Source organism: Cupressus sempervirens, chromosome 7, assembly GCF_028749045.1.
Source record: "Cupressus sempervirens isolate cs-2001-9-10 chromosome 7, ASM2874904v1, whole genome shotgun sequence".
Lineage (NCBI taxonomy): Eukaryota > Viridiplantae > Streptophyta > Pinopsida > Cupressales > Cupressaceae > Cupressus > Cupressus sempervirens.
In genome coordinates, this window is record NC_143124.1 from 855,328,603 (window position 1) to 855,351,121 (window position 22,519).

General features: G+C 31.4%; 1 protein-coding gene across 1 annotated transcript in view; it reads left to right on the forward strand.

Annotated features, from left to right (window-relative positions):
* Window positions 1-1,070: 1,070 nt before the first annotated feature.
* LOC149550138 (abscisic acid 8'-hydroxylase CYP707A1-like) overlaps window positions 1,071-22,519 on the forward strand; it is a 98,009-nt gene continuing 76,560 nt past the window's right edge. Inside the window, exons 1-6 of the mRNA XM_089794432.1 lie at window positions 1,071-1,297; window positions 1,707-2,025; window positions 2,692-2,841; window positions 3,569-3,661; window positions 3,762-3,840; window positions 3,933-4,039. Coding sequence (XP_089650558.1) covers window positions 1,071-1,297; window positions 1,707-2,025; window positions 2,692-2,841; window positions 3,569-3,661; window positions 3,762-3,840; window positions 3,933-4,039 — 975 coding nt within the window. The remainder of the gene's footprint in view (window positions 1,298-1,706; window positions 2,026-2,691; window positions 2,842-3,568; window positions 3,662-3,761; window positions 3,841-3,932; window positions 4,040-22,519) is intronic.

A 22,519-nucleotide genomic window follows, 5' to 3' on the forward strand; every position in this document is an offset into this window, starting at 1 on the left:
CTAAACTACAAATCATCTAAAATAGTAGGGCGAATGTTTACTTTTTGCCTAAAATGGAAAATGCATGGAAAGTGTGATGTTCTTTGTGGGAATGTTTACTTCTCGCCTAAAATGGAAAATGCATGGAAAGTGTGATGTTCTTTGTGTTCCCTTGATGTTCTTTGTGACATTTTTTTTTGTAAATGACAAATAATTATGCGTTCATATAAGCCATATGCAAAACTTTTGTACATGTTGTCTTTGCTACTACCATATGTTTAAATTGCCTAACAAGAAAGTTCTTGGTAGGATTCATTGCATATTCAGTATTAACACTTGCAATTCTAACTATTTCTTCCTAATAATTCTTTTTGTATTAAGCTTTACATTAGAAAGACAATCAATTAGAACAATACATAACACTAGCACAATATAGATTTCCAACACCTTTATTCCCCTCTCAAAGATAACAATTAAAACATTAATGAGATTCTTCTCCAAAAATAACCCAACTTTATTATTAATATCAATAGACAGAAGTATCCTTCTTATACTCAATTTAAATAATATATATCTTATCTTTATTTGAAACAGTCACCATAGACTAAAATCAAATGCAAAATTATTTTCTTGTTTTTCCTTTCAAGTGACAGCCAAATGTCCAATCCTATGGCGATTCCAACCACATTTTTGACAATATCAAGATTGTGCACTCAAGCTAATTTTGATCCTTTATCAACAAACCACAAACTCATTACCAAACAAATTGCAACTCAATAAACTACAGACTCACTAACAGCCAAACAAATATTTAATAGATTATGCTCTAATTGTACTATTGATTGTTTGTTTTTACATTGACATGTATCCAAATCTTGTATGCCACTTTGCAATCGAGCACTTGTATCCAATGTTAGAATCAACCGTTCAGTATAAAAGACAATGATGATGTTTTCATAGATTGTCTTTAGTCTTCAAATAAAGGATCCAATGGTCGGTCAATCAAATTACAGACTTCTCTAATTATTGGTAACTGTGTTTATAAATGGGACGATGTTGGTTGATACAAAGACTTATCAAGGAGGAGGAAAATGGCAGATATGTGGAAGACTATTGTTCTTGAGATTGCTTTTCCTCTAGCTATTCTTGTTGTTTCCTATCTTGTTTTCAATTTTAGAAGAAGAACAAAGGGAAATAGTGGTGCAAGGATTATTCCAGGAAGTACTGGTCTTCCCATAGTCGGTGAATCCTTTTTATTCTTCCAATCTTTTAGAGATCCTAAAGGAGTTCAAAGCTTTACAGACACCCGTTTCAAGACGTAAGGACATCTTTTACTTTTTAACTATGAAATAAGTTCACAACAACCCTTCAACATCATATGTTAAGAAATAAGTTATTTTAGGAAAAATGGTTAATTTTACTTAATACTTTTAATCTTAAAATCAATAATTAGACAATGATGTTTAAGTTTTATATCGTGTAAAGTCATATAACAGATGGATAGCACGAACAAAAAAAATTTCAATAGTTGTTTTTGAAATAGTTTTGGATTACATTCTTTGATCCATTATGAGAATCAAAGAGAAAGCGAAAGAAAAAAATTACAATCAATTTTAGAAACTGAAAAGTTCTTATAGATTATAGAAACTTGCTATTATTAAAAAAAAATCCTTATGTATATGCTATTCAACTAACCATATCTTGAACTATGCCTGCTTGTATTTTAGGTATGGAAGAACTTTTATTACCAACATCCTTGGGCGCAAATGGGTATTTACGTCCTACAGAGAAGGGGCAAAATTATTGTTCTCATCAGAACATAAATTATTCCAGTTTGGAGGCAACAGCGGTGCTAAATATTTGTTAGGGAGTAACAGTATATTTTATGCAGGACAACATATTCATTGGAAACTAAGAAGATTGGTTGGAGAACCAGTATCATCAGATAATCTGAAGAAAAACTTTGAGAAAATGGAAGCCATCTGTCTTGAGACTCTTGAAGGGTGGTCAGGAAAAACAGTCTCAGTCTTTGATGGAACTTCAATGGTGAGTAATCTGGCTTTGTAAATGTTAGTACTTTTAATTTTAGATCTCATGTTTCTTACTTAAAAAGTATTTTTCTCTTATTAAATATTAAGTACAATTATTTTGTTTATACAAATATTAATATTAGATCAATACAAGATTGCTATTTTGTAGTAGAAATGGATTATATTCTAGATGTCTTACGAAAACTTGGATCTTTTAACTAAAATTTAAAAAATGCAGTCAATGTGTTCTTGGTCTATTAGTAAAGTTGAATGGTTCTGAATGAGGCCACCAAGAATAAGACTCATAAATCATAAGGAATGAACCATAATAATGTTCATGAAATTCAAAACCTACAACATTAGATCAATAACATAATCACAACATAAAATTCTCCTTAAATATCATGCAAAAGTTTTGATTTCCATAATAAAACATGCTTTACACAATTGTCATCCGATTTTATATATATATATTTTTTTACTCTTTTAATGCGCCTGGTAAACTTTTTAACGTGACCGGTAGTGCTGGCACGACACACCCACCGGTACCAGGGAGACGGGGGAGACTAGAACCCGTTCCGATTTTATATTTAGTTAGCTTCTAAATTCTCATTATTTTAAACTCTCCAAAAATAAATTTTAAATTTTAATCTAAGAACCCACATTTTATGTACTTCTGCAGTTTACATTTCGAATAATAAGCCATATAATAGCCAGCATGGAAAAAGGACCAGAATTATCTAAGCTGCATAAGAACTTCATTGATATTCTTGAGGGGACAACTGGTTTTGACATCAAACTACCAGGAACAAGCTATTACAGAGGATGCAAGGTGCCCATTTTGGTTACCTTCTAATCTTTGTTATATGAAAAATACCAAAGTTTAGTTGATATTTAATATACCATAATCCTTCATTTCTTACCTTCATTTTTTGCAGGCCCGTGATAATTTAATGGCCTTATTAGACAACATAATTCAGAGGAGAAGAAAGGGGGAAGAAATTAAGGATGATTTCATCCAATCAATGATATTTAGAGATGGGTTTCCTCGAGAAGAAAGACTGACTGACTTAGAGATAAAAGATAACTGTCTTGGTCTTCTTTTAGCAGGACATGCTTAAACAGGTGCTGCTCTCATGTGGGCTATGAAGTTTTTGGAAGAAAATCCTGATTCAAAAAGGACACTCATGGTATCGATAGTTTAATGTTCAAGTTTTTCAATAAAGTAATATTGTTATTAGAATTCAATTATGTAATTGTTTAGTTAAATTTATTGATCTATGTTTTATGAAGTAGATATTTTATTTTGTCAACATCATCTAAATGTAGTAAATACTAAGAATTTCATTCATTCTTGTGAAAAATATATTCTTATAAAAGACTAATCAATTATTTTAACTGAAATTCTAATAACAATATCACTATATATTCAATATAACTTAATCTAATTATATGCTATCAGGAAGAGTATGATAGAATTTTGAAAAACTATATCTTCAGATTCTAATAACAATATCACTATATATTCAATATAACTTAATCTAATGATATGCTATCAGGAGGAGTATGATAGGATTTTGAATAACAAAGCTGGATCAGATCAAACTAATTTGACATGGGATGACATCCAACAAATGCCATACGCTTCAAAAGTAATGAACTTTCTTTGCCTTGTCCTCTCAAGAGTAACCTTAATTAATTTAAGATGCATTCAACCACTTAATTAATTTGTTCTCGTGATATTAATTATAGGTAGTGTTAGAGACACTCAGAATGGCAAATCCCGTCCAATGGAGTGTTCGAACAGTTCTCAAAGACTTTTCATTGCAAGGTAGATGTTTTAAGTTTTTATAGAATTCGTATATGTTCAGATTTTTTTTAATTATACATAATTTTAAATGCTGATTGTAATGTTATTTTCAGGATTTACGATTAAAAAAGGTTGGAGTCTTGCAATTGATCATTGTTCTCTTCATTATGATTGTGAAATTTTTAAAGATCCAACAACGTTCAATCCTTCCAGATTTAACGTAAGCTTAGATTCTTTTATTTTCAATTTATGAAATTGTTTATGTTTCAATAGTTTATTTTATAAATTTTGAAAGTTAAAATTAATTAGAAATATTTTTAATGTAAGCTTATATATTATTAAATATTTCTTATATATATAAATCAGTATGTGTTGTTATACAAATATTTATCTACATTCTTATATTATAATTTGGCATATTATTTTATTTATGAATATTTGTTCTATATAGTTTTTAGGAGAATTATTTTGGTTTAAAGTTCTAAACTTTTATAGTGACTGCGCTTCTCAGTTACACTCAATATTCTCTTAGTCTAACTCTAGCTATAGTATATGATCCTACGTTAGTTAAACACCCTTGTTAAGTAAAATGTTAGTCATTGATCCCATATAGGGAATAAGTGGTTGAACCACTCTTTTGGTCATGCAATATAATGGGCAATAATCTTCCTTTCACCTTATTTTGTGCTTATGTGCTAGTTGCCCATTTGTTGCCCTTAACCTTCCCTAGGACATAAATTATCCATTAGGTCTAATCATATATACTTTGGTATATCCCCTTTCTAGCAACTATAGTATATTCTTGTTGTTGGCATGTTTCCTCATAGTAATCGAGGTTAAACGATACAGAGGACTTTGAAGCCATCTGGCCTATTTAATTTTAGTCATGAATCATTCTAATGTGTTTAGTGTTAGAATTCTTTAGAATAATTGAGAGGGGGGTGAATCAGTTATCCAAGGTCCAGTGATGTCCAATTCAAACTTTCTAATTAAACATGAATGAATTAGAATTGCTATCCTTCTTCTTTCTTATCATGCATGCAATTAAACATTAAACAATCATGAAAAGTAGACATGCATCACATCATAACACTAAGAATTTTGATAACCCAAAAACCCTCCAGGAATAAGAAGGTAAAATTGGGGTGGGGATGATACCCACTGAATAACTGCACAATTGATTTCAACCACTTCTGATGGTTTGCCCTATTAAAGGCTACAACACACCGTTAAATGTGACCCTGTTAAAGGATTTCTACACCTTGTTAGGAGTGTGCCCTATTAGAGGACTTAAGAACATTCAACTTGGAATGTCACCCTATTTAAGGATTTACATAGAGCTGTTAGGCTCACCCAAGTCCATGGGATTTACAGTCACCTTCTCAAAAGAATCTTTCATCCCTCTCTAAGGATCTCCTATCCTCCTCCTAAGGATCTCTTATCCTTCTCCTAAGGATCTCTTTATCCTTTTCTTGAGGATCTCTTTATCCTTCTCTTGGGGATCTCTTTATCCTTTTCCTAAGGCTTATCCACCTAGCTGTTAAGCTAACCTAGCAATGTAGGGTTTCAATGTCTAATACAATGGTAAGAAAGTATTAGAAGGGTTTTGACCTGATATAGATTGCAACTTCAACCTTCAACCTTGCAGATTTCAGATCACTCTTCAGTCATTTTCTTTGCTTGGCTTTCCTCCCTTGCAGTGCTGACAGCTTGTTCACCCTTCAAGATCTGTCTCCTTGAGTTCTTCCACTCATTATGCCAATGCACTCCATGGTCATTTGATCAACTCAGAGTCTTGATTCCCTCTTCTTACTCCTATTGGCTTCTTCACATGACCACACTTATGACCAACTCCCTCTCATGCATTCACCTGTGATCTTTGTCCTGTAACTCCTCATAAAGAAGTTTTTTTCTTCATTTCCCGCTCAAATCTTAATTTGATCTTTGAGAAAATGGTATTATTTTCCCTCCAAATTTTTTCTTCTAGAAACTTCATGATAAGTCCATTCGTATTTGCTTTGAATTGGTTTGCATGGTTTACATAAAATTCTGTGGCATCTACTCATCATCCTTCTCATCCAACTAATTCAAAAAATTTGATGTAACAAACTTATCGCTACTGATTTGGTGAATCTTTGACTTAACACATAACGTAGCAACTCAACATCATTGATTTACTAATGCTCAACTCCTTCTGTGTTACTCAGCTTCTATTTTTATTTTACTGGCGCTCGGCACCTAAAGAAATTCTGTGTTACTTAGCACCTGATCTTCACTTGGCACCTGAAGGTTGCTTGGCACCTGAAGACTGCTTGGCACCTGAAGATCACTTGACACACACTAAGTTGAACTTGCTCAACTTCAATTGAGAATTTGTTCGGCACTAACTAGCTAGCTCAACTTTCTCCAATGAACTTAGTTAATCCTTACATCTTTGATGTGTCTTAGTGTGTCCATCCTTTGTGTCTTAGAGTATGTCATCAATACACTATTTCATCAATGGATTATCTGATCCTTATACTTCATTACAACATCATAACTTCAACCTTTCTCTAGGTACTTTAGTTCCATCTTATTGATTGCCACCTCCTTGTCAATCAACCAATTGATAGTATTTAAATCACTTAAGCAATTGTCATTCCTGCAAGTAGCAAGTTTGACATTAATGACAAAACAATGATTGAAAGCATTCTTTACTAGTTCCATTACTATTCATTCATGATCTTTTCAATCATTTCCAACAATCTCCCTCTTTGGCATTGATGGCAAACCAAACTGATTCAATTGATCAACTTAGTATCTGCTTGGTATATAATTCTGTCTTTAGCTTCTCCCTCTGGATTGCTGCATCCTTACTCTATATTCTTGATCCTTCATAGCTACTTTTTGATTCTTATCTCTTCTGAATCTCCTTCTGTCATCTCTCCTTTCATACATATACATCTCCCTCTTACCTTTCTTTGATCAGTTTCTCATATCTCCCTCTTTGACATAAATGCCAAAGATGTAGCATCTTCAACATGCTAAATGGAAGCTTTGCATCTCATGTTTTCTCCCTCTATCACCATGCTTGTGATTGATTTGGAATTTTTGTTCCTATTGATATCTTCTTCATCACTCTCTTGATATTTCAATATTCTACTCTTGTTGATGTAGGGCAGCTTCTTTTAGGGGTATTACCCCCAACTTGCCTCTAAGATATTCATAAGCATCCTTGGGCAATGGTTTGGTGAAGATATCTGCAATTTGTTCCTCTGTGTAAATGTAATCCATCTTCACTTGTTTGTCTTCCACCAATTCTTTGACATAGTGATACTTAATTGCAATATGCTTGGTTTTTGCATGCATTACTGGATTCTTGGATATGTTTATAGCACTTGTATTATCACAATACAGTATCATAGGTTTGGTTATCTCTTCTTTCATTCCTTTCAATAGATGTTTAAGCCACACAATGTTTGTGCAATTGACTGCTGCTATCACATATTCTACTTCTACAGTGGACTGAGATGTGCATGTTTTTTTCTTGCTAGTCCAATTGACTACTGCTGCCACATATATTTAAAATTGATGAAATAGTTCAAACTAATTTCTCTTAAGAACCCGAAGGATGAAACCCTTCTTCATTGACATTATCTTCACCTTTGAAAGATATAGTTAGGAGGATGTTTGAATGCTCATTGTGAGGAGAAATATATTTTTTCATCTCTCATATTTCCAAATAAGACAAGAGTTTGCATCAGAGGTTTTGAGAAGACTAAAGATTGTATTGTGGTCGATATAATGACAATAATTGATTTCTCTATCCTTAGATATTTTTTTGGAAGAGCCTATGATTGGGATACTACTTTAAAACATCCTAGAGCCGAGTCATCCCATTCAAATGCATTTTATATTGGACGGTTTAAGCATCACATTCTAAGGCTTGATTCCTAGGCTAAAAGTGTTAAATAGTAAAAGTTGGCTTATTTTTCAAAGCTTGATTTATTTCTTAGTGTGTGATTATTAAGGGTGGCCATTTTAGGAAACAACTCTTCTATCCTAGAGACATTTGAACATTATCATACAAGACCAAGTGTGCTAGGAAGTGCCAAATCAATTGGGTGACTTAAGAAAAGGAGTTGATTTAGTTTGAGCAAGTTGTGTAGTATTGTTCAAACTTGTAGAAGCTTCCATACAACTTGAAGATCCATCATCAGTGCAATATAGAGTGACACACAAGCTTAGAAATGATTACCAAAATTGCAGCTTGATAAGATTGCAAGGGAATTCATATAGTTATAAATGAGCATTGTAATAAACATTTGTTCATGTAATTTCAAGTATGTATTTTAGAATAAATTTTAGAGGTAGTGGTAGTTGCAAACATGCTTTATCATCAATATTATTGGTCTAATGCAATATTTATATATACATTCTCTTTAATTATAAATAAATGTATTTGTGTGGTTTAAATATCTATTTTATATTATAAATCTAGATTGATAGTCAACTATTTAACAAAAATACAACAAGTGGGAATAAATTAAGTGTATGAATAAGGAAAATTTGTGACATTCTTGCTTTGTGATAATGACCTTTCAGTAAAATCATTGTGAGCATAATTTAGTGATCTAAAAAGAATGATTGTTGAATGACAACAATTCTTGAATAATTCTCCACATGGGTCCACACCCATGATCAACTATAGAAGGTTTCTAATGAGGGGAAATGAGAATATAAACTCTAGCTCAAATAGCTTCATTATAGGGAAATAATCAAGGTTATCTAATCAAATAACATAACATGTAGAAGAAAACATGAAATAAAAAAAACTAACTTCTTGGAGGCATAAAACATCTAGGATAGAAATAAATTGACCAGTATCCCTTATATAATACTTTCTAGTGAGACCTATGAGACCTTTAACATTTCATGAGATATAATTATGGATCAACCACTTGCATATAATCCTTATCCGCAAAGAGGAGAAACTATTGCACAATAAATTTGAAGTGGTTTTGAAGCTAGAAAAGGTATCCCCTCCTCAGATTAATCACTTCTCAAGACCTCCATTAGTGTCTTCAACTCACTTAGAAGGGTTGTGAGAGTTGTTAAATTTTCTCAATATGTGTATTATATATTTTTATAATCATTATTAGATTCGATTTGATCTTCCTTTAAATATATTGGTGGTGCCCCTTTTACCAAGGATCACTACTCTTGTCTATTAATTAATTAAATAATTATATTATAATATCTCAATGATAATAATAATAAATATAATAATTATATTATCAATAATTATATTCATAAAAACTTTATGTTAACCATGTCAACTCAAAGGAATCTGCCTATAGCTACAATAATAAAAACACACCCTCTTAGCTAAGGAGGCTTCTATATTAGGTTGAGTCATAATGAATGTAACGTTATGTGATATTCACCATAGTGGATTTAAAATATTACCTTTCCAATATGTCCTTGGATACCACCACATGTGCTATCCACCATAGAGGATTTTAAGATATCTACCACTATGTCCTTGGACACCACCATATGTGCTATCGTCCGTAATAGATTTATGATGTCTACCATCATGGAATGTCCTCAAGTACCACCACGTGCACTACCTACAACAATGGATTTCAAAATATTTGCATGTGTAATGAATATCCATAACTTTATGAGATATCAACCATCATGGTGAGATCATCACCTCATAATGAAGGTAACATTGTAAACATGTCTTGTCTTTTATGAGATCGATACCTCACAAAGACATTCATTTCATAGTTACAAGGAAAATCACCACAAGTTATCTCACGTGGTTTTTTCATGGTATTAGACACATGAGATCGACTTGGAATGATATTAGAGGGTGGATTAAGCTCTTTCACCTCAAAATTCTCTTTCACAAAAAATAATACATTACAAAAAAATGCACCTCAAAGTTCTCTCTTACAAAAAAAATGTCAACCTTTTGACCTCGTCAGCCAAGATTTGTTCTAATGAAATATCAAACACCTACTAAATCTAATATCAACTCCTTGACCTCTCTTTTAGACTTTCATGTGATGGATTGTTAGGCTCCCTATAAAATTGACATCAACCTTTTGACCTCATGGCAGTAAGTTGTATCTTTATACTTCATCCTATTTCAATCTCTTTTCTTGAATACTCCTTGATCCAAGAATTATCCATATATCATAACCCAAATATATACATAAAATCTTTCCAACCTACATACATGGAACTCCATCATATTAACCACTCTATAAAAACCATCTTGACATGATCCACTTCCTCTAACCCAATATGATCAATAACCTTGAAAGTCAATAGAAGCAATTTTTCTAATTTCTCTCTATATTATAGAAGGATACCCTTCTTACACAATCCCAATCATAGAAGATATCTTGCTCCAAAAAACTCTCATCATCTAGCATGATCCATATAAAGCTAAGGTCCTAGATCCAAGGAAAATTTTGAGCTATTATTATGAGATTAAGTCCTGGACAATGTCTGTATAGCATACCTAATGCACCATTCTTCTTTTCATAGTGCACTTAAACATCTCAAGAGAAAAAGAAAAAGATCAAGGAAAATAGCTCTTATAATACATATGTGAATACATATATAAGAGATTGACTATAACAAGTAAATAAAAGTATTACACAAGATAATAATAATAAAATTATTATTCACAAAAAAATGCCCATCAACATCCTTCCTAAAACAAGCTTTTCCAGTGAAGGTCTTGTTACTTGGTATTAAAAGACCCACATGATCTCATAAGCCTTTGTCAAAATGAGTTATCACAAACATCCTCTAGCACATATGAGTGTTGGTTTCTTAATAAATGAAAAGAAATTGATAGAACTAGTCAAACCTTGTGTTCCTTCTCATGGAACTTAAGATACATATCTTTAGTCTAGGCTCAAAAATAACATTCCACAATGTCCACAAAAGTTACATTAACTATAATATTTATGTTTTTAAATCTTTTTTGTAGTACTCTCTCTACTAATATATGTCATAACTCTATGATAAGAATGGATGTTATCCATTTATACTTATCTTGCTGACTATATTTATCCCTCTCTTATGTCAATGATATTGTGTAGTATAAATACTTATTTACCTTCTCAATAAATCATGTCATCTACTTTGATTTCAGGTGAATTCATGTTAGGTAATTACTCTAAAGGCTAGTTCAATCCTTATCATCTTCCTTTCTAATGGTCTATGACTTGCAATGAAAATTACAACATTAACATTAAAATCACACCTAGGTGAAGGAGGTGGAGGCAAACTGAATATTCCCAATATTGATAAATAACTTTCAAATATTAAACACAATGCCACAATTTATAAAGATTAATATCTTTGTGACCTCTTTTTGGGAAAAAAATTCTTACTGTATCACAAAGAACAATAAGTGTGAATGTAGTATTTTGATTAATAATATTATTTGAGACTATTTTTTCATTTTAAACTCCACTACAATAGACTTAAAGTCTCTGATCATCTTCCAAAATTTAGGATTTTTTTGGTAATGTATGTTTTTTTACTCCAATTTTGTATAATACATGCCTTTTTTGGCAAATTTTTTGCTCAAATGAGGTTCACCTAGGAAGTTCTAGATGGTAAAAAGTTGTATCCTAACTATTTTAGACTGATATACCACTAGATGACTTAAATACCACACACTGAGACTTGATTCCTAGACTAAAAGTGTTAAATAGTCAATTTTGACTTACTTTTTCCAAGCTAAATTTTTTCCTTACTGATGTTTAAGAATTACCCCATACCACCCTTCAATTGTGACCTATTAATTTTCATGATATCGTTAAAGGAACAACATTGACTCAAGATTTATTTGCATATGGAATTATCAATAATATATGTTGCATCCATATTGGCATTCTTTGTAATCAATGTATAGAATGTATCAAATAGATACAAAGAGATTTGATGCCTCTCTATTTGTAATACACTTGGTTGATGTTATTGTTCTCTACATAATGTGTGTTCTTCTCTAAGATACCAACGCTTTCATAATACTCTTCCTCCTCCATACTAGAACTTTCATCGTTTTTGCAAAACAAACTTTCAAACTTTGTACTTTCCTTTGTTATATAGAAACTTTACATGTTGGTAGGGAACCTACTTTAATAACATGTTGAATTTTCTCAATATGTGTATTATACATTTTTCTAATTATCAAAAGATTCTATTTGGTCCTTCTTTAACCTTTACCAAGGGTCACTACTCTTATCTATTAAGTAATCAAATAATTATATTATTATCTAATATAATATAATAATATAATATAATGGAATTATATTATAATGATTACATTATAATACTATTATAATATAATTATAATATCTCAATGATAATAACAATAAATATAATTAATATATTATCAATAATTATATTCACACGAGTTTATGTTAACTATGTCATCTTGAAGGAATCCAACCATAGCTACACTAACATTAACAAGAGTATCACAAATAATATGATTGAGCCACAACCACTAATGTGGAGTGAGAAGTATGAATCCACCCAGGGTGGAAATAATTCTCCATTTATGTATTTTCCTACTAATTAGGGTCTAAAACAAGAAGCACAAAAGATTGATTTTGCGACATCCTAGGCTGAATTATTTTTGTTGGTGATTGAGAAGATGAATTCTTCTAAGAAAAATTCTAGAGTGTTTTTTCTTTTTTACACCATCATGGTCCATCATTCATATATTTTATCTCCCTTATAAGGTTGATGGATAAGTTTCTTAGGAAGGGATTTCATTCTAGGAGTAGATAACAAACAATCATTAATCTTATGTTATGTAAATTGGAATCTTTAAAAGTGTTGGGAAAATATAAATAAAACACATTCTGGTTAAAATATTGGCCACCCACTTGAATATTTATAGTCTCCTTGAGATCATGATATATATCTTGACCACAAACCCTCTTTTGGTATGAAAATGAAAAATGGTTTGGTATAATGTAAATAACCTTGCCAATGGTTTGAAAAATAGTTTGCATGAATGGGCAACAAGGTAAAGGAAGATACGGAAGCTCAATCCACATGAGGACCTTGAGATTTTTCTCATCTAAGACCATAAAGACAATAGTACACGGCTGGGAAAAAAAAAGATGACTTGCATAGAAGGTCCCATGCTTGAGGATAGCCTCAATATATGAGGGATTGGAAAATTGAAAAAAAATAAGAACCCTTAGTGAGATTCTAGAAAATACCAAGCTGGACCCCATGAGGGGTCCAAGCTTTGGCCACCCACTCATATAGAATTATTTTAGGCAGAACCTACCTTCAAGAAAACCAATCAAACTAAACATTTTGAGCCAATCATGAACATTATCAAAATCTTGAACAAGAAGAAAAATATCAAGAGAGTTCACACCTCTTGAAACACCTTCAAAACAAACTTTTTAGGGTGCTTTTTTAGAGGAGTCATGGATATCTAGTACAAAAACTCCAATAAGATCATCAATTGACGAGCTAAAGTTGGTCAAATCCATAGAAACCCACTTAATCTCTAGCAATAAATATGGTAGGGAAATAGAATGACTAAAATTTTTAGGAAAAAAAAGTATGATAGAGAAAACCTTGATAGAGGTCAAAGATTGTATTCTTCTTAACCTTGAAATTTTTTCTTATAGTCTTAGCATTTAGACTAAACATATATAATAATTTAACCATCTCACTTAATGTATTAATATCTAATAATGATAATAATCTTGACATCACTTTTCAAAACTTAGCTTCATTAATCTTTAGCAATAATTCCACTATTAAAGAAATTAAACATTACATTATATCTTGATATAGAATCTCTTTTATCATGCACCATTATTTTATATTTTAAATATACTTTAGTATTTTTCTTATCAATACAATCCACCTTGTACTTGGTGCTAATGACATAATTTTAGAAAAAAATACAAAACATAAACAATAGTTAATTTCAGATTAAAATATTATGAAAACTACACAAACATAAAGGTATTTATTATACTTTAAAATATGTTATTTAGATACGTAGGAATTAAAATAATATCATACAACTTTAATAACTTTATTTTGTTGATAAATTGGCCCTGAAGTGATTTTAAATATGTATATAGTGGACATATACAATTATAAAAATTGTGGATCAAAACTAATTTAGCTAGAATGAATAATATAGATCATATGTTTGGTAAAATTTAACTTTTAGTTTAAATTTCTTAAACATAGTAATACTAACAATTGATAAGTAGGAAATACTTTCCATAGCAAGTCAATGATATTGCTATGAAGATTTAATTGTGAAGGTTTTTAGTCAGCCTCATTGACCATGTTTCATTAGTATTGGTTCACACAAACCCATCTCTCATTAGAATGAATGGAACACTTAACACTCACTAGATCTAGGTGATAGAGGTGAAGCACTAAGACTTCCCAGGAGATCACTCATCTCATTATTACTCTAGCTTGAGCATACTTAACTACATAGTTTCCTCCATAGTAAAACCCACTCTACTTGCAACCTCATTAGAAAAACCTTCACCAAGTGTTGTGCCTTATGAACCATTCATAAAATTAACTAGTAATCCTATAATTGCTAGGTAGTTAGCAAATCAAATTGTAGAATTGGAATCAAGTTTCTTTTTTCTTTTTTTTGTCAAAGTTATTGACCCATGTTTCATGAATAGTGATTCACACAAACCCATCTCTCATGAGAATGATTATGATTTGAATTCTTAGAATTCATTACATCTAGGTGATACTTATATGAGTGAAGCACTAGGATTTCCCAAGAGGTCACTAATCTAAGTAATACTCCATCTCAAGCATTCTTAACTATAGATTTTTCTCCATGGTTTAATCTAATCTTCTTGAAACCCCATTTGAAAACCATTCATCAATTTATGTTCCTTATTAACCATTCATTAAAAATACCCAAGTTAAGAGCATTAGTTGATAACTAGGAGATATTTGGCACACGTCAAACTATGTATTGCTATCAAGATTCAATTGTATAGTTTCTTATTCAACCCCATTGACCCATGTTTGTTCACATGACTCCATATCACATGAGAATGAATTCAACACCTAGTATGCATTGGATTTATTATCACCCAAAATTGGTCTAGTAAACTACAATACCTTCTTGGCATTTTAACTCCTAATGCTAGACTATGACCTATGTCTAATTAGTTATGCATAATATTTTTGATCTATCATCTTTGATCAAATCCTCAATTAATCAATTTTACCTTATGCTTGACCACCTTAACCTAAGTCTTTATTTAATTAGAATAAAATGCCCCCTTTTAATTAGATAAATCCCCTTTATGTTATGTGTGCACATAAAATGAAATTTCCTAATTTGAAAATAAAATAAAAGATCTTTTATCTACACATTGAATGCACACTTTCCAAGGTGAGTGGAATCTCATTTTCCTCTTGATCTCCTCCACACATCTTTTTCCTCTTAAACATATCTATTGATTTTTCCTCTTGAGATTATTGTGCATAAATTCAACTTGAGATTGATTCTTTGATGTAGATTTTTCCTCTTACTCCCTATATTCCATTTCTCATTATAAGGAGGCTCTCTCCTTACTCTTTCATATATCCTATGTCTTTATGCTATTGTTATTCTTTCATATTTATTACTTGCATTCTTGAGCACTTGAGAACTCTTAGTTGCACTATCCTTTAGTTTACTTTCATACTAGTTTAGTACTTTATTTTCAATGGAATTTAGTTTAGAAAATCTATGTTAACCTAGAGGATTTTGAACCTCATCTTGTTAGATTTTGTTTACCTTTTTTTTTCTTGTATTGTATCTTATCTTAGTTTTGTATTTTCATTATCACTTGAAGTTCTTGGATACTAAGATTCTTTCTCTAATATTTGAATCTTCTATCCTATAGTACACCTTGCAAGGGTCACTCTCTTGGTTCATTTGAGATCCACAAGCTTTACATTTCACTCATTTCCCTTCCATGTCACAAGTAGGAAGCTGTAATCCACCTTTTGAGAGTCTCTCTCTTTATGAATTCTCTGATGTGTAATGGTTTATATAAGTGTGATGGGATTGAGTAAGGAGAGAGTCTTCATTGGTCAACTGCATGCATCCTCATATCTCTACTTCTCTTTTTTATCATGTCTTTATCATCCTTTAGTCTTTTCCACTCATCATTTCTATCTTCTTCTATCCTACAATCCAAGGAGTTAATCATATCATCCTATCCAATCTATCCTTTTGGACACCTTTTGACCTAATTTTTCAAAATCTCAAAATTCCATACAAACTACACCCTAACTTAATTTCAGCATCCTAGATCTAGTTTTGGAATTGAAATTGAAATCCATATTCATCTTGACCAAAAAAAAAATTGATTTAAAATTTATTCTTTCTTTGTGTAGTTAGTTGACCATTTCAAGGAAAATATTTCACATCTTTTGAAGAAAATACCATTTCTTTAGGGTTTTTACCTGCTCATTATCTCTTCTTCATTGTTTAATCACATTTCTTTTATTTTTGACCTAATTCTTATGTTTTATCATCTCGATCAAACTAGGGTACATTCTCAATGCTTGGTGGTAAAACTTAGTTCTATGATCTTTACATTGCTTATTTATCATCATAGCCCTTGTCTTGGCTCAATTTGATGAAATCTATCTAGTTTATGCATATCCTCTATATTATTTCAATTTTGATCCCAAGGGCCAGGAATAATCTATAATTGATCTTTCAAAGCTATAAATTGATTATGCTATATCTTTTTTTTCTACTTCACTCAAGGTAGAAGCTTTATCTTGTATATTTTGTCTTGGACATGTCAGTTCTCATCACATTGAATGAGTTATGATATTGTCCTATCTATAATTCTATGTTTTTGTATTTAGTTTTTGCCTCAACATATGCACTAGAATAACCTTGCTAACCTTTATTCACTTCTATTTCAGAGTTTGTTATCTCACTACATATCATTCATTGATAGTTCAAAGTCAATTTTTTTTATTATCAACTATGCATCATCATTCATTAACTTAACATATTCCCAGATAGTTCACACATTTCTCAAAGAGGGCAAAATGTTATCACCCAAAATATGGATAGTAAACTATAAGCCCTCTATTAGAATTTTAATTCCTAATGCTAGACTATAACCTATATCTAATCAATTTTTCATAATTTATTTGATCTATCATCTTTAATGAAATCCTCAGTTAATTGATTTTACCTTATGCTTGACCAACTTATCCTAAGTATTTATTTAATTAGAATAGCATGGTCCTTTTAATTAAATAAATCCCCTTTATCTTATGCATGCACAAAAAAAAGTTAAATTTTCTATTTAAAAATAAAATAAAAGACTTTTTTGTCTACAAATTGAATTCACACATTCCAAGGTGAGTGGAATCTCTTTTCCTCTTAATCACCTCTATACATATTTTTCCTCTTAAACATATCCATTGATTTTTCCTCTTGAGATTCTTGTGCACAAGGTCAACTTGAGATTGATTCTCCACCATAGGATTTTCCTTTTAGTCCCTACCATCCATTTCTCTTTATAAGAACACTCTCTCCCCACTCTCTCATATCTTATGTCTCTGTGCTATTTTTATGTTGTCATTTTGATTACTTTCATTCTTGAGAACTTGAGAACTCTTAGTTGCACTATCATTTAGTTTACTTGCATACTAGTTTAGTAATTTCTTTTCAATGGAATTTATCTTAGAAAATATAACTTAATTAGAAGGATTGCAACTCTCATCTTATTAGATTAGCTTTACTTTATTTTTTCTTCCATTTCATATTACCTTAGTTATTCATTCTCATTCTAGATTTCATTTGCATTGACTTGAAGCTCTTGGATACTAGGATTATTGCTCTTATGTCTAAATCTTCAATCTTCTAGTGCACCTTTCAAGGGCCACTCTCTTGGTTCACTTGAGAGCTACAAGCTTCATATTTCACTCATTTCCCTTTTATGTTTCAAGTAGGAGGCTATAAGCCACCTCTTTAGAATCTCTCTCTCTCTCTCTCTCTCTCTCTCTCTCTCTCTCTCTCTCTCTCTCTCTCTCTCCCCCCACCCCCTCTCCCTCCCCCCCTCTCTTTCCCTCTCTCTCTCTCCCCCCCCCCTCTCTCTCTTCATGTGTTCTCTCAAGTGTACTAGTTTTAAGGAAGTGTGTTTTTTTTTTTCACTCTTATAAAGGTGAAGCACTAGGATTATTCAAGAGGTCACCCATCCCAGTACTACTCTAGCTTGATCATTCTCATGGTTAAACCCAATAATATTGAAATCCCATTTTCAAAGCCTTCACCCAGTGTTGTGCCATATGAACCATTCATAAAAAATCCACTTAAGCTCATCAATTGGCAAGTAGGAGACATTTTCCACAACAAGACAAATTGTGATATTGCTCTCAGGATTCATCTATGTAATTTTTGAGTCAAACTCATCGAGTCATGGATCTCTCATGAATAAAATCAAAAACTCCACACTTAAATCCTCATAGCAATATCACAATGTTGACAATTGATAACTAGGAGGTATTTTATTTGTTAAGTAAAATTGTGTTATTAAAAATGCTTTTAATTTAGTAATGTTGATAATTATAGAGTGTTGAAAAACCTTGAAATTTAACACTAAATCATTTTATTCCATCTTCTAATAAAATAAACTTCTCACCATTGTTATTAAGTTTGTAAAGGATTTTGTAAGAAATTAGTAAAATATAATAAAATTACTTGGAGGAAAGTTTTAGTGATTCATATAGTTGTTATATGTATCTAATATTAACCCAACTTCATTATAAAATAATAATTAGATAGAAAAAAATGGTGCTCAAATGAGTTTAATGAGATATAACATTTTTTCTTTATGAAATATATTTTTTATCAATAGGTGTCAGAATTTATATCTAATAAGATAAAAGTTACATGTATGCATTAAAAAGGTGGATGGATATAGAATCTCACCCCAATAGTCCACCTGGAACAAGGTCCATATTTCAAAATATTACATAGACATACTTTTTTTTAGCAACAAGAGTTGTAGCAGCAAGTGGAGGAAACAAGTCTTGATGGTTCATTTGATAGATAAGTAGGGTCAAAAATGGCACACGGGGGATTTTCCCCCTTATCATCAATGTATTTATACTCATAGGATTGAGAAATAATCGACATCAAACAAGATTTTTTTTTAACAAACCACTACATGTGTAGCACTAAGTGAAAAACCTAAGAGCACCCTTAAAATGCCACCTAGGAGAAATGCCATAAGTAGAAGGAATGTTTTAGCACTTTAAAATATGTTCTAAAAAAATCCTATGATCCTTATCCCTTCAACCAGCCTAGGGAGAATCTAGGCTTTATCAAATTGATCACCATGATCCACAAAATGCTTCTACCATTAATGTGACCCTATAAGGAAGAAGGTGATAAAGAAAATATATCCATGGTATAACTAGTAGCTTTGTAAAACAATAGTATATTAAGACATTGGGTGTATTTAATAAGACATTATAACAAGTAGCTTTGTAAAACAATAGTATATTAAAGTCATACTATAATAAAAATAGAAAAAAGTCTTTTCAAAAATCAAAGAGAGACTGCACCCTTAGAAAAAGATAAATTTGATAAGATATGTGGAGAACATGAGTTAAATCTCCCAAAATAATTATGTGCTCAAAAAATATTACTATCTCAACTTAGGCCAAAAGAAATTTGGACCTTATTTTATGGTTGTTTACCTCAAAAATAAAACATTTTTAGTTATTTAAAGAATCTAACTACCCATAGAATAGGAAATAAGGATACTAAATTCCCATGTGTATTAATATCAACCCCATTAGAAATCCTCAAAGGATACTAACTTCTAAAACTTTCACCATTCGTTCATCATCATTCTTACCCTTAAAAGGGTGACTTCTCCTTGTTTCATAGTGGTCAACCCATAAATAAGTTTCCACATTTGTGTTGACTTTTTGTCCACATCTTCAATAATTTTTTGAAGAATGTTCAAGGCTCTATATTTTGGTGTGAACCTTCCTCCATATTTCTTATTTTCCTTAGCAATCTACTCTTTTGTTAGCTCTGGCATCACTTGGACTAAAGTTGTTTCTCTAATCTATTTTTTTCCAAATTTAAATAGTAATTCCACTTTTGCTCAACAATATCATATAGATCTTTTGGTAAAGTGTTGGAAAACTCAAGTGGAGTGTTCTTAAATTTAGAAACCATAGCATACAATGCCTCTTCCAGTAGATTCTTTTCTTCTTTCTCAAGTTTCTCAAAATCAATACGCTTTAAACTAGATAAATCTACATTATTCTTGACATTTTAAAAAAAAATTCGAGATTAGAGAGTGGTTTGTGACTTACCACTTTGAATTGGCTTATATCATCTAATTCAATCATTTCTTCATTTGAGTTAGGTTGTACAACATATTTAATTCTTTGTTTCTTTTGCACTGGGCCACCTTGCTTAGTTTTCTTGGTTTTCTTGTTGGCCTTCTGTGTTGTGGCTCGTGTGGTTTCTTTGGTGGTAGGTGCACTTGGCTTGGTTGGGATTATTTTAATAGTTTTCTTTGCCTTATTCATTGGCTATTCCTTAGCCTTTCTCTTCTTTGGCTTGGCTTGAGTAGGTGCTTCCTTTGATTCTTCTCCCTTGACACCTTTTGTTTCGTCTTCTTCCATATCCTCTCCCATGCCTTGTGTCAATGCAAGAGGTTCTTGAGTTTGTTCTTGTTCTTCCTCTTCATCTTCTTCATCTTCTTCCTCATATGCACCTTCACCAAATTTAGCTTTAAGTTTCTTCAATAGCCTATCCTTCTTCTTGAGTGTAGATGCTATCTTTAGTTCCATTTCAAACTTTGATTTCATCACATTGTAGTTTCTAAAGATCTTTACATTTTTGTCAACTTCCTCTACTAGGAGTTTTGTGATCGTTGTTGAAGCTTCGTCAACATTGATCTCTTATGCTAAGGATCTTAGCTATCTTAGCCTTGGTATGGAATCTTGCACATATGTATAATCAATTTCAATAGGAAAACATATGTCATTATAATATCTTTCAACTAAAGAAATAGGTATCCCGAGTCTCTTCTTCATTGATTTCTTGAAGTCTTCAAAACAACTTGTCATCAATGTTTCAAAGTTTTCTCCTATTTGTTCAATGAACTCATTGATTTGCACTGCAATTGACCTATTGGTCTTCCATCCTACCGTACCAAAAGAGGGAAATGTATTATGTACATAGAAGAACATGCAAACTAGAATTGAAACAAATTTGCATTGAGCACTATTGGTCTTTCTGATTGCTCCAAGATTTTTCATTAATTGTTGTAGTTAAAGCTGAACTAGATCATAAGTATGATCGTTCTTCACAATCTTGTAGCCAACATCCACAACAATACATGGTACATTGTTCAATCTACTAGATTGATAGAATTTATGAGAAATTACCCTTAGAGCATAGTTCAACAATAGATAAACAATAGTAACTATTGTCATGTCTCTTTTGTTCCATTTTGCTCCAGTTGTTTTCTCTATTACTTCCTTGGAATCACTCCTCAGAGGCTTGGGCCAATCTAGGGTTGGGTAACCAGTAAACCTATGAATTATTCTTTTTGTAATATTAATTGATCCACCCTCTAGCCATAAAGAACTGTCATGTATTCTTCTTAGAACAATTCTAATCCACTTAGTTTTAAACACAATAGGAAAATCTAGGGCATGTGTTAAGCCCTTCTTCTCAATGATATTGTACTCTTCCTTCATAACACTATTTTCACATAACATATCATATGCTTCTCTAATTTTCATGTCTCTTATTCCTCCTATCTTGCAATTATAACATTTCGTAACATCTTGTACCATAATGACTTTTGGCAGGATCATTGACAAAGTGCCAGAAGGATCTTGTTTGTAGGCTATGTTAGGAATGGCCTTAAATATTGTTTGTTTTACTTCATTGCTGACAAGCTGAACATTCAAAACCTCCTTCCCTTCTACATTTTTAAAAATGGATGCCATTCTATCAAACTTGGGTTTATACAAAGGGTATGTGTAGGATCATGGTCAACCAAACTATGATCTTAAGTGACAATAAAAAATCAACAAATCAAAGTTATGTCAACTTGACATAAAATTATCTACTTGTTATAAACTTATATCAAAAAATTGAGAGAAAATAATCTCTAGAAAATTGAATTTAGTTTCTAAACAACTAGGCCTTATCTGAAAAAAATAAAACTTGATTGGTCAAAATTTTGAATTTTAATGCAATAGTACAAAAATTTTGCGACAAAAATAAGTAGACTATGTCTGACCACCTTAATCAAAATCAAATGATAATGTTTTTAAATATTATTTTAGATAGAAGAAGTAGACTCATGCCTGGATGTGATACATATTTTTCTTTATTTTTATTCTAAATAAATTATTAATTATTAATTTTCTACTTTAGTATTTTTGGAATAAGAAAACTCTCATGTCTAACCATCTTAACTAATTCAAAACTCTACAAAATTAATTTTTTATTTTACTTTCCTTATAGTAGAAGAAGCATAGAATATGATGCATCTTTTGGATTTCAAAAATGTTGTACCATTCAAAGGTTATAGTTATTTTCAAGTAGTGTGACAATCAACACTTTATACGTAACTCCATTAGAAAATAAATA